The sequence below is a fragment of the Trichosurus vulpecula genome, chromosome 8 (assembly GCF_011100635.1).
Source record: "Trichosurus vulpecula isolate mTriVul1 chromosome 8, mTriVul1.pri, whole genome shotgun sequence".
NCBI lineage: Eukaryota > Metazoa > Chordata > Mammalia > Diprotodontia > Phalangeridae > Trichosurus > Trichosurus vulpecula.
In genome coordinates this window covers 129,811,029-129,824,008 of record NC_050580.1, presented here as the reverse complement: position 1 = coordinate 129,824,008, position 12,980 = coordinate 129,811,029, and the positions used below count along the sequence as shown (strand labels likewise).

The 12,980-nt window shown below is 40.4% G+C and overlaps 1 protein-coding gene across 2 annotated transcripts in view; it reads right to left on the bottom strand.

Moving 5' to 3' along the window:
* The window catches only part of ST8SIA2 (ST8 alpha-N-acetyl-neuraminide alpha-2,8-sialyltransferase 2), a 93,036-nt gene that overhangs the window by 33,560 nt on the left and 46,496 nt on the right, over positions 1 to 12,980 (bottom strand). Inside the window, exon 2 of one of the 2 annotated variants that reach the window (XM_036736390.1) lies at positions 2,550 to 2,612. The exons of the other annotated variant lie outside the window; for it this stretch is intronic. Coding sequence (XP_036592285.1) covers positions 2,550 to 2,612 — 63 coding nt within the window. The remainder of the gene's footprint in view (positions 1 to 2,549; positions 2,613 to 12,980) is intronic. 2 annotated transcript variants of the gene reach the window in all.

The window sequence follows — 12,980 nt, the reverse complement described above, 5'->3', positions numbered from 1 at the left end:
TCTAGATAGGATGGTTTAAAAAAATGCCAAATGGCAATAAAAATGTACACCAAAGCTTTGACTGCTTTGGAATTATAGCCAAAGGTAATAGATTTCAGACCTTAGGGCAACAGTGGGTCAATTGTTTCCACAGGGTGATGCACGGTTATGTGTACATTAAATGCCTCTCTTTTCCCCTTTCTTCCTCAAACACCAGGTATTACTGTACTCTCTTAACTTCATAGGCTTGTGATCTATGCCAGTGGGTTTCTGAGAAACTAGGTTATAGTTATATTTATATAAAGGATATAATATTCAACCTAGATACGGCAGGATGCACGTAGAGAGCATCTGGGTCACAGGAGAGAACTGTTCCTTTGTTTGGGGTGAGAAGGATAGATTGAATTTTAAGCAGATTTGAGAATCCAAATTCTTGGCCTTTCAAGAGTCCAAATCAAAGAACTCTTTACTCTGAGGCTTCCAGCCAAGTTCAAAAACGCAAAATTCTTTTTTTTTTCACGAGGTTTAAGCCCTGTTTTTTCCCTTGGCTTTCTGCAGATGGGCTGAGTAGAAATTCACTTTTGTGTTTTTACTGGTACCAGCTTTTACTTCTTCCCTCCTCAATGGCCCTGGCTCCTTGTCTTGACTTCATAGTCATGTAGCTCTTCCAAAGGTGATGTAGAGATCTGTGCTTAGAATTTGGGTCTCCCTTTCTGGGAGGGATATGGAAGTACCCTACATACACCATTGACAGGAGCACCCATGAGAACTGGGCAGGACCCCATATATTGGCAGTAGGTCCAGGGCATCAGCAATACCACAAGACCATAGGTCTAATGCCCATGTTTCACTGCAGCTTACATCAAGTGGCATAAAAGATGGCAGCATTTCAATATTTTATCATGATAAGCCAGCCTTCCAGAGAGAATGGCTGATATCATCAGGTATCAGAATACATGTGAATAGCCCTAATGCGTTTATGCCTTAAAAAATACCTGACACATACAGAGAACATTTTTTGTATTACCTGGCCAGGAAGGATACCTACACCCTACTCTATCCAGGACACAACAGGAATGGACATTTTTTTGCTACTGTTTGGTTTGATGGTGGATAACTCTGAGTGGTGCTGTGGCATTTAAGAGGTCTTAAGACAGTGGTTCTTAATTAACCTAGAGTACCTAGAACTCTACATGCCCTCCAATGGGCCTATAGATAGATTTTAGGGGATCTGTGAACCTGAATGGGGAAAAGTTATATCTTTATTTCAATATAATTTTTATTTCCTTGTAATCCTATGTATTTTACTTTATATATTAAAAATATTATTCTGAGAATAGGTCTGTTGGTTTCACTAGAATGCTAAAGGGGTCCAAGACACAAAAAAAGTTAAGAACCCTGATGAAGGGGAATCTTCTTTAGAATGGAGGTATGTCAGGGACTGTTTCGTTGCATGAGGACACATATTAGAACCCAGGTCTGTGGTTCTGAATTTGGTTGCTATGCTACCATGGCACAATGACCTTGCTGTAAGAGAGAAATAATAAGCTTTTAAAAAACCAGCCCCAACTCCCTAAATACTTTACGCTTAGAAGCCTGGTTTGTTAGAATCATTAGGGAGGAACTACGAGGGCCATTTGTGATGGTTACTTGGATGATCTCAGTTCTATGAACCAAACTTTTCAAATTTCTGAGTTTACACAATGACCTCAGACACAGAATGTTTCAGAGGGCTTTTTTTCCCTCTCTCTGTATCTTCTTTGGTTAAGGTCATTGTAACAAAATAAGTGACCTAGGAATTGCCACATGACCAAAACAAGTCAGAAACAATAGCATCTTTTCTTTACAGGTCGCAAAATGAGGATTTTTTTTTTAAAAAGAAAGTATCAGTACATCTTGAGTGGATCTAAGAGATGCTGCAGGAAAAATTACTTTGCCAGAAATCTCCCATATTTCTCAGGATTAGCCCGCATGCAGCATTTAACAGGGTCAAATATTCCACTATGGCTAAGTGAGAAAAAGTCCTATTGGAATATTGAATACATATTAAACAATCAATGTTCCTTCGGACTAATTGCTTTCTGTATACCCAAACATTTTAAGTAGTTTCAGCTAGCATCTTGAACTCTATGTTTGACCTCCTTACCAGAGAGTGATTTTGTTTTTTCCCAATAAATTGCTCAATTTTGGTGAAGAGTTTATATTGTGACCTATACTGGAGTCTTGCAGGATTCAAGTTTCATAGTAGATATGCAAATTCAAATTTTGATCCATGATATCCAAAGCTGTCTAATATGATTCTGATTTTTATCTCCTCAACGTAACTGCTGCCTTCCCATATTTCCCATCTTTGGAATACGCAAACCTGGGGTCATTTGTAAGTGATCTTATATTGACAGTTCTCCCCTCCCCCCACCCTCCCAAAAAAGTGATTAGGGAAATGGAAAGCAGAAATGAAACAAAACAGATCTGTTCACTAAGTAAGAAGGGCACCAGCCAGCAAAGAAGAGAAGCAGATTAATAGCTGCCTTACAGCAAAAACAAATGAACACAAAATCTAATTTACAAACCTATTAGATTTGCTATGTAAGCTGTTCACAGCTGATCTGATTGTACCTCTGCCTCCAGAATTCCTGCAAGACAAAGGAAATGCATTATTTATAAACCTAGTTCCTCTTTGCAAAGCTTTGTTCAATAGTCAAGAGATCCCCCGGTCTGGAGAGCTGTTCACGGAGGAAGCAGCTCTCATTCTTGCCACTTGCCAAAAGGGTCCATCTTTGGGAGTCATTTTTCATGATGGTAAGTCAGAATGAGTTAAGAGTAAGATGTATCCTTTTTGTTCCTTCTGAAGAGTCCCATTCTCAGGAAGCTTCACTTAGCCTCAGCCCTAAGGTGTGTAGTAAGCACACCTGTGATTAGCCATACCTCATTAACACCACCCCAACAACTCTGTTACTGTGTGCCCTCTCTGCACTTTATACTTAATTTTCTTCTACATTAATTTAGACTTGTTTATACAATGTTCCATTACTGTCCTTAAGCCATCTTTAAGGGTATATCTGCTTTCTCTACAAATTTCAGACCACAGGTCTCCCTTTTCTTTTGTATTCTCCAGCTGGCACCTAATATCAAGGGAGATAATGGATCTGAAAGCACCTTAAAAAGAATGAAATGCCAAACATAAGGTCTAATTGTTATTTGTGGAAGCAGTAATATTCATGAGTTGTAATGGCAAAATAATTCATTGCTTAGTGACCTGACTTCTCTTGATGAACTATTCCATACTTAGCTTGGGTGGTCCTCTAACAGATGATGTAGTCTACAATCACTACTGGACTTCTGTGAAGACTTTCCAACTCGGTAGAACCTTGTGCTCCAGTGGCAGAGCCTTGGAGTATCCACCATCCCACTATGAGTCAGGAGAGCAGCACTTTTGTGGAGGTAAGAGTAATGTTGGGGTCAGGGGTGGGTTGCTTATTTTTGCTCAAGACTTATTATTTCAGCAACGTAGGGAGCTCTCCCTAGGATACAGATTGATATCTATGCAATTTATAATCTTAGGAGTTGCTTGGGGCACAGACAGGTTAAATGACTTGCCCTTGGTCATGGTACTATTATGTGTCAGAGACAGGACTTGAACCCAGGTCTTCCTGGTTCCAACACCAGGTCTCTATTATGCTGCCTCTTGGTCTTTACTTAGTCATCAATAAATGAAAATTATCTGACTATTAAAAAACAAAATTACCAGCTTTCTATGCTAAGTCTCTAAGAAAATGATCATAAAAAGAACAATCAGATTGTAGCTGATATATTTGATACTTTGAGAGGACCCATGGGTTCCACGGAAAAAAGGGCTGATTTTGGAGTCAGAGGATTCGGGTTCAAATATTGGTTCCATTGTTTATTAACTGTGTGATCCTGGGCAATCTGCTTAACCTGTTTAGGCTTCAGTTTCCTCATTTAAAAACCAAGGGCTTTTGACTAGAAAAAGTCACTTTTATGGTCTCTTACAGCTCTTAATTTATGATTACCTCACTCATGCCTCCAACTCTTTATTTGGACTTCTCTTTGTCAGCTGCCCTGACACTGAAGAAACCTCTGCCCTGAAACATTTCTTTCTAGATCGATGTGTTCCTCCCAGAAACCACCATTTTAGGTAGGACCTTAGCCATGTTTCACCTAACTTATGGCTAGAACCTCTCTCTGGATTTGTTCTTCTCCTCACCTGCTGTCTTGTCCACATTGTGTCACCTTCCCCCATTGGAATGTTAAGCTCCTTGAGGGTAGGAAGTGTTTGCTTATATTATTACACACAACTACTGTGCTAGGTGCTGGGGATAGAATATCTAGCCATCTCTGTCTGTCTCTCTCTCTCTCTCTGTCTCTGTCCCTGTCTCTCTCTGTCTCTCTGTCTCTCTCCGTGTCTGTCTGTCTCTCTCTCTGTCTCTCTCTCCCTCTCCTTCCCCCCCTCTCTTTCTCTATCTTCCCTAATCCCCAATATTATTTATTTTGTTTTTAATTTCTTTTATTCAGAACTTTGGAAACACCAAATAAAATGAGCGTTTTTCATAGTCATAGTAGAAGAGGAAACAAGGATTGCATATGAAACTGTAGATTGCTATTACATAAAGCTTGTTTTTCTTTATACACTGAGTGTATAATTTTCAAAGCTATCCTGTTTGTCTGTCATTCTTTCCGGCCTTTTTCCTATGCATTAAAAATTGCTTCCATGACCCTCCTTTCCTCTTTTCTTTTTTCTTTCTTTTATAGATTTATTCTTGCGAAGTTGGATATAAATCAGATTTTGCAAAAGAAATGACATTTTTTCATCGATACGTCAATATCTCTGGGACATTAATGATCATGGGATTGCAGGTTTAAGGCCAAAAGGTTTCTTAGAGTTCACTTAGTTCAATCCCCTCATTTTATAGTTGAGGAAACTGAGGTTCAGAAATATTCAGTGATTTGCCCAAAGTTACTAAGCTAGACAGTGTTGGTGATAGTATCTGAATCCAGGTCCTCCTGCCTCAAAGTTCAGTACACTATCCCACACTGCTTCTCTAATATAAGTATTCCTTCCAGGGCTACAGATTGCAAGTCATCCATGGCTATCTATCCTGGGTGGCTCTTCTTCATACTTTTCCATCAGTACTCCACTAGGTCTCCACCCAAATTTGGGTTGGATTTTCCCAATGACTTACATAATTTCAGAAATGTTTTAGTCTCCTATCAAGTTGATCTTTAGTTGGCAATGATGCCTGACAGAGAATCATTGAAGTTGAGATCAGGAAGGATCTTAGAAAATTTAACTAACTTGAAGGGCAAATTCACTTCAAGGGTGAATCTCTTTGATGACAACCTAACACATGGCTATTTAGCTTCTCCAGTGTTAGGGTATTTATTAACTTATGAAGCAATCTAACACTCTTTAGGTCATTTTCATAGTTTTTTCTTTTATTTAGCAAGAATCTGCCTCCCTTTTATCCACTGGTGCTCTTTGGATCCAAGGAAAATAAGAATCATTCCTCTTTCACATAACTAACCTTCAAATATTTGATAACAACTATCTTATTTCCCATGTTCTCTTCCTCAGGTTAAGCATTCCCGTTTCCTTCAACCAATCCTCCTATTGACATGTATTGTCCTCCAAAAACCCCTCTGGCTTTTACCTTTCTTTCTACAGGCTGTCACTTTTATACCTATCTATATCTTTTCTTATCTAGCACCCCTTGGTTGCAATCTGTCAGGAATCTCCCATATTAAAAATCTGCATTTGCCATGCAATCTGGCTCATTACTGCTCCCCCCACCTGTAACATCAAAGGCTGGAGATCAATCAGATGAACCTGAGCAAGGCCCTTTTCCTCCTTCTAAAACATTTGCCCTCCTTCCAATGAATTGAGCTTCCTGTTGCCTGGGACCACCCAGGTGCATCAAGCTGGGAAGATTGGCAAGGATCTGACATAACCTGGGTGCTAGATGCTGAGTGAGCCTTTTGTATGATCATCCATTCCCTTCCTTTTTTTTTTGCTATAGTCTCATCTCACCTAAGAACCAGATGCCTACACTAAGTCAGAGATGGAGATCGCCCTTCTGGAGATCCAGTTGTATGCCTATACCTCAGGTAATTACAATTCTGAGGTATCCTTTCCAACGCCCCTCAAACCTCATTCCTCCAAATGTGTTGCAAGAGAAAAGTCTTCCCTTATTCCAGGTAAAATGTGTCCATAACAAAGTTCTCTAGTACCTTTGGATGGGTCCCTGTGGTGAACTTTTGGGAAGACATGGACAAGAAATACTCTAGGTGGGTAGGCAGGAATGGATTGTCTTGTGCATGCCTGGGACCTCCCAAATCATTGAGATCATAAATCCATTCACCAACATGAATATTTAAAGAAATGAAAGGCTTATAAAATTGGAACACAATTTTGAAATCCAAAATACACTTTATTTTAGTGAGGCCTATAATAAATAGAATTCTTTTTAAGACAAATAGTCTTGGCAGCAAGCAGAGGACTAAACAGAAATGCAGTAAATTAATTTGCTAACTGTGCTTTTACTCTCCTCCTGCCCTTGCCATCTTTGGACATTAGTAACCAGCAGTCTTTAATCATAGTTAACTGTGAATTGGAAATTTTCATCAACTGAGTCACATTTTATTTATGAATAACCACTTACAGTATATCTTAGGATTGTTTTTTAGTAGTTATTACACTTGTGATAAAACATTTCTTTTGAAAATATTCTGTAATTTGTTCTTTTCACTTTCAACCTTGATTTCCCCACTTTCTGGATTAGTCACAGCTATTTTTTCATCCTAGGTCAGTTTCTGCCTACTGTTCAGTCAGTGCATGGTCAGGCACTCTAAACTTATTTTAATAATGTTTTAAGTAAAGTGTAAATGAGAGAGTAAATCTTCTGCAAAATCACTTTATGATTATGGAGTATATTCTATGCAATCGAAAGCCAAACATAAAAGACTTGAGAGTTATTTGATGTTTAAGGTTCTCTGCACTACTGTCTGCTTCATTAAGGTGGATAATCAAGAGCTGAGTGTGTATTTTTCAGAGTGTAAACCTGTATAGATGAATCCAGAGGGCTAGTCTCTATGGAGCTTTTTATTAGCAAAGTCCCAGTTGAACAAAACAAACCCACAGACTTCACTTTTCTCATCTAAGGAGATTGGAAAGGATGCTGAAGGTCCTTTGTAGCTTTCATACTCTTGAAGTTTCATGTACAGTGATACACACAAAAATAAGGATAGTACCAACTATTATGTATGAGAGGCACAAAACAAAGTACTCTGAAATACAAAGGGAAAAAATTCACGATTGACTAGAGGGATCAAGGAGGCCTTCTCTGAGAAGGGAGCTTGGGAAGAATGCATAGGAGTTCAACAGTAGGAGGTGGAGAAGAGGAGAGGGCACATTCTAGCCATAGAAACCCAAGTGAGGGAAGAAGCAAAGAAAGCCAAGTATGGGATTGGGTGCAAGGGATGACAAGTAATCCAACCTGGTGGGAGCACAGTACATGAAGGCAAGTGGTATCAGTACTTTCTTAGTACTTAGCACCCCTACTCTTCATTTCTTTTCCTTTCTAATGTTGACCCTATCATTAACCAATCCAGTTCTACATGTCTTTTGTTCTCCAATCCTTTGCTCTCTTGTTCTATTGATGTTCATCTCTTGCCAAACTTTGGGCTGAGAAGCTAGGATTCAGGTGCAAGTTTATGAAGATTGTTAAATGTCAGGTGAAAGAGATTAGAAACTACGGAGTGGGCAAAAGGAAACCACTGATGAGTGTCAAGCAAAGGCGTGATCGGATCTGTGAGAAAGAGAAGTCTGGCAGTAGCAGGAGGTGAGAACTGGAAGGGGAAGAGAGTGGAGGGAGGAAGGCCTGGTAGGCTAGTGCAATGCCCCAGGCAGGTGGGAATGAGGGTCTATCCTAGGGCTGTGGCAGATGGATTCTAGTGCTATTTTTATAGGTATGGTTGACAAAATTTAGGATTGGATTTGAGAGATTGAGAAGAAGGGAGAGTCAAAGATAATACCTAGGTTTCAAGCACTGGAGACTAGTTAAATAATAGTGTTACTAAGTAAAATAGTGAAATTAGAAGAAGGAACAGGTGTTGATGGGTAATAAGCCCAATGTGGAATCCTCTAAAACTTTTAATAATTCCTTGTGCTCAAGTGAAAATAAAGTTCATACTCTGTAGCTTGGCCAGGAGCCACAATCTGGATTCACCCTACCTTTCAAGCCTGAATACATACTGCCCACTCTTTGCTCCACGATCCAATGAATCTGAATCACTTGACCAATGGTGCTTCATACTTTCCCTTCCTCTGTACCTTCCTTTATGTTCTCTATGACAAAGAAGGACAATTCAGTTCAGTTTAGTTCAATTCAACAAACTTTTATTAAATACCTACTGTTTGTAGAACACTATGCTGGGCCCTGAAGGAGGTACAAAGTCCTTGCCCTCAAGGAGTTTGTAGTATAGTAGAAATCCCAAACTTCCTTTAAAGTTTACATTAAATGTTATCTCCTCCAGCAAGCCTTTCCTAATGGGCCCCAGTCTATCAAGATCTTTCTCTTCTCAATTTTCATGAAGCACTTTGTGCTACTCTCACACGCTTACATTATTTTGTATTATGGCTATTGATGTATGTAACCCATCCCCCTGTGTGACTACAAGTTCAATGAGGGTAGGAACTGTGTCTTATCCAACCTCTATATCTGCCTCCAGCCCCATGCCACTAAATCAGGGGTGGGGAACCTGTGGTCTCAAGGTCACATGTGGACTTCTAGGTCCTTGGGTACAGTCTTTTGACTGAGTCTACGTTTTACAGAACAAATCCTTTTTATTAAGGGGATTTGTTCTGTGAAGTTTGGATTCAGTCCAAGCGCTGCACTTGAGGACCTAGAGGGCCACATGTAGCCTCGAGGTGGACCCCTGCACTAAATCTTTCTCCCCCTTTTAAGATAAAGTAACAAACTGCATGTAAACTGCTACATAATTACTGGAAATTTTTCTGTAATTCACATTCCAATCATTGCTGAGTCTTCATCTTTTTTACCTTGGTGACCTCTGGTCAGCCCTCAAAGGAGACAAAAATCAATAAGTGAGAAAGTGATTTTCTACCTTTCAAAGACACTGTTTGTTGCATGTAAAGTGGCTCCATTTCAACAGAGTCCCCATCCCAGATGCTGAAAGCAAAAAGTCAAAATTCCTAGTTGGTGTCTTTAAAAATAAGCATATTTGGGTGGTTAGGTCTAAGATGTTTGGGAATTGAACTCCTTCTTAGTGAGTTTAGAAATGAAGGGCTGGTCTACCTCCTTGCAAGGTTAACTCCTCTATTTGTGCCCTTAACTCCATCCTTGATTATATGCTCTATTGATCATTCTCCTTCTCTCATAAAACCCGAATAGGTCAGATTTGTGCTTAGATACACCTTCATTCTACATTGCCATCCCCTCAAGTTATCATCCTGTACCTCTCCTCCCCATCTACTCCCAGACTTTTAGAAAGAATTATTTATATTTACTGGTCATGCTGCTGCTTGTAAAACTGCTCCATTTTTACCAGCTATATAGCAGAAATCTATCCTAATTCTAGCTTCCTTTTCTCCCTTCCCCATTTTCTTCAACTCAACTCTCCCTGCTTCCCCATCTACCCAATATCCTACTACAACCCTGCCTACCCCTTCCATTGTGCCCTAAGGAATTCCCATTCCATAGTGAGCAAATTTCCTTTCATCCTGGACCTCCTTCCTTCACATTCCTATTATTCTTCAATGAGAAATTCCCCACGCCTTACCCCCATGATACATACTGGCTGTGTTACCTTGGACAAATCAGTTAACCTTTCGCTGCCCTAGGCAAACCATTATGACCATAAGTTGTGAAAAGTGTGCTGACCAGCATTGGCAGGGGGAATTTCCTTTCCCGAATACCTGTGAAATCATAAGTTCAGTTCCTATCTTTGTGCAAAAGTCTGCCAATGGCAATGCCTAGCTAAAAAATAAAAAACAACCTTTCATTGGCTCCCTATTGTTCATTTAAAAAATTCTAACGCTAGCATTCAAAACTCTCCTCAATCTAGCTCCAACCCACATTTCCTATCTTGTATACTATTATTCCCCTTCACGAACTCTATATTTCAAATCAATTGTCCCCCCTGGCCATTCCCCAATCTTACCTCTCCCTCTCCTGCTTCCCTGAATTTGCTTAGGCTACCCTTATGAGATAGATTTTCCCTTCATCTCTGTATGTTGTAATTTTCTTCCTTAAATGTCCTGGTCATTTGCCACCTCCTAAAAGAAGCCTTCCCTGATCTTCCCAGCTTAGTGTTCTCTCTTTCTTTTTCTCTTCATATATTTCCAGGAAGCTTTGATTTCCCAATTGCTCTTGTCACATTGTACTTCCTATAATGTTTTGCTTATATGTTTGTTATGTCTGCCCATTAGACTATAAGGTCCTTGAGGGCTGGAACTGAGTCTTTTTCTCTACATGTCTCTAACATCTAGGACAATACCTTACCCGTTGTAGGTGATTAATAATTTTTTTTTGGATTGAATTGAACTGTTAGAAGCCTGATGTCAGAAAAGGCCCAGTTTTGGAGACCATTGTCATGCTTATAGGGAGGAAGTTCAATCTCTCCAGAAGGTGAAGAATCCCTCTCCTGCTCCGCATTTATGGATGCATCTGACAGTAGTAGAACCTGAGATTAAGGAGGAAATTCACAGTTCAACTTAATGACAAAGGGGAAGCAGCTTCTGAGACAGTCTGTGGCATCAACTTGAGTAAACTAACCCAGAGAGACCCCATTATTTTGGATTAGACTCAGTCATTCTTTTCTCATTGTCAAATCCAAAAGACTTGGTGATGTGATGTGAGCTTTGGGAGGTAGTTTTTACAGGCTGATGCTGAACACAGCATTTCTGAACCAAATTTGCTGAACAGGCCTGTGTGCTCTGGGGATCACCCTGAGTTATAGCAAGTCCTGGAAGAATGCCATTAAAAGCTAACTTGGCTGATCTGATCTCTAGGGAGAGATAGCCTGGAGACTGAACATCTGAATGGGTGTTCCTTACTTCCCTGAATGAGCTTGTCAAGGGACTGTCTAACTTTGGCTCTCAGTCACCAACTCACTGGAGCTCTTGGCAGAGCTCTAATTAGGAATTCTTGAGACTGGGGCCAATTCACTTGAGCAGGTTAGGTTGGGGTGAGATAGGTTGTTCCAACATCAGTGGTTCAGAGGACACTTTGCTCACAGGTATAGTTAGGTAAAAAGTGAGCAATGCCCTAGAAAGTCCTGACTGCATCTTTTGAGAATTTGAAGAAAGGTGTGCTAAGATGATGGGACCCTGAGGTGAGTAGGCGAGGGGCGATAGCATCGTAGCTCTGTGGGGGACCATAAGGTGAGTTGTGGAGGGAAATGGTTTCTTTCTCATCTTTGTTGATAACACCTCCCCCGCTTTCCTTTTTCAATGCTCTGAGGAAAAGCCATGGTTCCCTTAAGGTAGTTAGGCCTCTGGCCCTTGGGGAAATTTTTCTTTATCTCTAGGGAAATCAATGTCAATGTAGAAATTCTCTGACATCTTTGGGGCTTCTAGGTAGCCTTTCTATGGAAAGCACCATCATTTAGAAAAGGTACAAATAATCATCTCTCCTGACGTCTACACCTTCCCGTACCCTCTTGTATTTGTTCTGAGTATATATTCTGCATATACTTATTTATGTACATGTTGTCTCAACCCTCAAAATGTAAACTCTTTGGCAGCAGGCATTGTTTTGATTTTCTCTTTTTATTTCCTAGTGCCTATCGAGAGGTAGGTTTTTAAAAAATGTTCATTATTTGATTGGTTATTTCCAGATGAAGGGGGCAGACAGAGGTACAGATGTTGGAGATAAGGAACCTTTATCTTTTTGTATCACAAAAGTTCATGTTGGATAGATATGTCTTTTAAAGACTTCAACAGACAATGTATGAAGACTCCACCAAATGTACATGTAGAAGGCTAGTGTATTATTTTCTTTAACTTTCATATCCAGGACTTGGAAGATCTCTGTGTTAAATTCAGCTTTTTTCTGTTTCATTCATTTCTTAATAGGACCCAATACAGAAGCAGTGCCCTCTTATAGAGGGGTGGGAGGAGCCTGAACCTTGTTAGATCTATAGCTGCTGCTCTAATAGGCCCCATCAGAGCCATAGGAGAAGAAAAGGGAAAGGCTGTACAACCTATTGAAATCTGCTGCATCTTTTTGTGATAAAATTCCTGGAGGGCATCAGAGTTAGGAAGACTTTGAAGTACGTTTGTTTCCAAGTTCTTGATGTCTTCCCCCTCTAAGCCTAGGCTGATCCGTTAAAAAAAAAGCAGTGACCTTACTTCCACGTGAATAGTTCTTTCATGGCTATTACAACCATTGATCAAAAAGCATTTGTCTGTAAAGTCACAGGATGATGCTTATATATCTAGCTATCTCTCCGTATACTGTGTTGGCAACCAAAAATGGGCTCCTTAGCACTTAGTCAACAAGTGCCCTTGACTAGTTTGGCTTTTTCCCCTGAACTGAATGCTGTTTGTATGTTGGACTGGAGTAAGCTTATCGGCCCCTTCACCTTGCTTCCCTTGCTTAAGCTGATGGAAAGAACCTGTGCTTTCCCGGTCAACCCCTTCACCTTGCTTAAGCTGATGGAAAGAACCTGTGCTTTCCTGGTCAACCCCTTCACCTTGCTTAAGCAGATTGAAAGAACCTGTGCTTTCCCTGGCGTACCTTACACCCCAGCAGAAGCTGGATGGTTAAAAACAGCTTCCATTGGAGCCAGAGGCTGCTACAGCCACAGCCACAGCCGAAGCAGGAGCTGCCAGTGGCAGAGCTGACCTACGGGAGGAAGCTGAACAAGGACTTCAGGCCAGTGGGTAATCTTTTTACCATAGAGGGGGAAGCATGATTTTGCTTTACACAATCATGCTTCTCTGTAGCCTCCTGGTTACTCTT